At 62.1% G+C, this 2,893-nt stretch overlaps 1 protein-coding gene across 1 annotated transcript; it reads right to left on the bottom strand.

Moving 5' to 3' along the window:
* Nucleotides 1-1,368: 1,368 nt before the first annotated feature.
* On the bottom strand, nt 1,369-2,777 carry LOC121347520 (cysteine protease ATG4D-like). Its single transcript, XM_041426222.1, has 5 exons — nt 2,528-2,777; nt 2,042-2,120; nt 1,890-1,966; nt 1,703-1,819; nt 1,369-1,616 (listed from the first exon to the last, which is right to left on the bottom strand). Exons 1-5 carry the CDS (start codon nt 2,741-2,743, stop codon nt 1,464-1,466), a joined length of 642 nt encoding a protein of 213 aa, XP_041282156.1. The 5' UTR covers nt 2,744-2,777; the 3' UTR covers nt 1,369-1,463.
* Between the last annotated feature and the right edge of the window lie 116 nt (nt 2,778-2,893).

The raw sequence follows: 2,893 nt of genomic DNA, 5'->3' as shown, positions 1-2,893 counted from the left end.
GGGGGGTTTGGGGGGGGGTTCACGGCACCGCCGACCCTCCCCCATCATCATCATCATCATCATCATCATCATCATCATCATCATCCTCACAGCCCCGAGGAGGCGGAGGCGGCGCCGGCCAAGACGAAATTTGGGAAGAAACGCCGGGAGAAGAGGAAGCGTCAGGAGGAGGGGGAGAAAGGGGACCCCCCCGCAGCCCCCCAAAATCCCGGGGGTCCCCGGCGCCGGGGTGGGGGGGCCCCCCTGGGTGCTGCCGTGCGCTTGGGGGGCCGGGAGTTCAGCGGGAAGAGGTTGGAAGCCTTCGGCCTCAACCCCCGGCGGCTCCGGTTCCGGCAGCTGAGGAGGCAGAGGGGGAAAGGTGGGGAGAGCCCGGGGAAAGGCGGGAAAAACGGCGGGAAAAACCCCGGGAATGGCGGGAAAAACCCCGGGAAAAATGCAGGGGAAAATCCCGGGAAAATCCCTGGGAGCACCGAGAAAAACACTGGGAAAAATGCAGGGGAAAATCCAGGGAACACTGAGAAAAATACAGAGAAAAACAGCGGGAAAAATCCAGGGAAAAATCCTGAAAACACCGGAAAAAATCCAGGGAATACCGGGAAGAACCCTGGGAAAAATACCGGGAAAAACCCTGGGAATACCGGGGAAAACACCGGGAAAAATACAGAGAAAAACACCGGGAAAAATCCAGGGAATACCGGGAAAACAGCGGCCGTCAATGGGAAAAAACAGAAACGCAGAAAAAACGCCCCAGACCCCCAGGAAAACACCTGAGACCCCCCCCAGAAATCACCTGAGACCCCCAGAAATCACCTGGAAAAACCCCGGGAAAAATGCAGGGGAAAATCCCGGGAAAATCCCTGGGAGCACCGAGAAAAACACTGGGAAAAATGCAGGGGAAAATCCAGGGAACACTGAGAAAAATACAGAGAAAAACAGCGGGAAAAATCCAGGGAAAAATCCTGAGAAAATCCCTGGGAACACCGAGAAAAACACCGGAAAAAATCCAGGGAATACCGGGAAGAACCCTGGGAAAAATACCGGGAAAAACCCTGGGAATACCGGGGAAAACACCGGGAAAAATACAGAGAAAAACACCGGAAAAAATCCAGGGAATACCGAGAAAAATACAGAGAAAAACCCCGGGAAAAATCCAGGGAACCCCGGGAAAACAGCGGCCGTCAATGGGAAAAAACAGAAACGCAGAAAAAACGCCCCAGACCCCCAGGAAAACACCTGAGACCCCCGGGAAATCATCTGAGACCCCCAGAAAACACCTGAGACCCCCCGAAAAAACCCCAGAACCACCTGGAAAATCTGCAGCACCTCGGGGACACCGAGCTCCATTCAAGTTGTCTTTATTTGGGGGGGGGGGGGGGGGTCCCGGAGTGTTTGGGAGGGGGGCAGTAGTGACCCAAACCAGCCCCAATTTGAGGAGGGGGCTCATCCAGTGTTTGGGGGGGGTCTCACAGCAGGACGAACTCGTCCGAGTTGGGTTTTTTGGGGCGTTTCCCCCGGCGGGGGAGGGGAGGGGGCGGCGCGGGGGGGGCGTCCAGGGCTTGGTCCTGAGCGTGACCCTCGGCCAGCGTGAAGATGGGATAACGGGGGGGGGCCAGCACCTGGGGGAAAAGGGAAAAAGGGGAGGGGTCGGCAGCGGGAAACGGGGGGGGGACAGCCCCCCCAGGACCCCCCCCCCGGGACTCACCCGGGCCAGGTCCCCCCAGAGCTGCTCCAGCTCCGTCCCACGGGTGTAAAATCCAAAAGTGCAGCTGGGATCCATCTTCCCGAAGGACATTTTCCTCGGGAAGCAGCAGTGGAAGGACTTGGGGGGGGGGCAGGAAATTTTTGCCCCCCCCCCCCTCCCAGAACCCGATTTTGGGGGGTACCCCCACCTGGAGAGGGAAATTCTCCCGGGTTGTGTCCACGCAGGGCTGGCAGAGGTGCGGGTCCAGGTAGAGCAGGGAATCACCTGGGGAGGGGGCACGGAGGGGGTCGGGGACCCCCGGAACCCCCCCGGGGACCCCCCCCCAGGTGGGATCGGTACCTTGGAAGCCGAGGAAGAAGAGCGAGTGCCGGGGTTTGCCGCCGATGATGCCGAGGCAGGAGCGGAGCTGGAGCAGCTCCTGGCGGGGGGGGGACACGCGGTGACACCGGGAACGCACCGGGAACGGGAACGGCACCGGGATCGGGAACGGCACCGGGACCGAGAACAGCACCGGGAACGGCACCGGGAACGGCACCGGGATCGGGGACAGGAATGGCACCGGGAACGGAAACGGCATTGGGAATGGGAACAGCACCGGGAACGGGAACGGCACCGGGATCGGGAACGGGATCGGAACGGGAATGGCACTGGGAACGGGATCGGCACCGGGAACGGGAACGGCGCCGGGATCGGCACCGGGATCGGGAACGGGAATGGCACAGGGAATGGCACCGGGATCGGTACCGGGAACGGGAACGGGATCGGCACCGGGAAAGGCACCGGGATCGGCGCCGGGATCGGCACCGGGATCGCCCCCAGACCCACCTTGACGCACCCCACGTACACGGGGTTCAGGTTCTCGCCCCCCAACCGCGCCGGGACCAGCAGGATGAGCCCGCGGGGCTGTCCCGGTTCCGGTGCTCCCGGTGTTCCCAATCCCGGCATTCCCGGTGCTCCCGACGTTCCCGGTCCCGGAGCTCCCAGTTTTCCCGGTCCCGGTGTCGCCGGTGTTTCCGGTCCCGGTGTTCCCGGTTTCCCCATTCCCGGTGCTCCCGACGTTCCCGGTGTTGCCGGTGCCGCTTCACGATCGCCCCCCACCAACCTGGCCACATCCCCTTTGTAAACTGCAAAAACGGGGGAGGGGGCTGCTCATTCCGGACCCCCCAAACCCCCCTCAACCCCCTCCCACCC

The sequence above is a fragment of the Onychostruthus taczanowskii genome, unplaced genomic scaffold, assembly GCF_017590055.1.
Source record: "Onychostruthus taczanowskii isolate IOZ18803 unplaced genomic scaffold, ASM1759005v1 scaffold901, whole genome shotgun sequence".
NCBI lineage: Eukaryota > Metazoa > Chordata > Aves > Passeriformes > Passeridae > Onychostruthus > Onychostruthus taczanowskii.
Note: the sequence above shows the minus strand (reverse complement) of the source record. Positions and strands in the feature narration are given on the sequence as shown.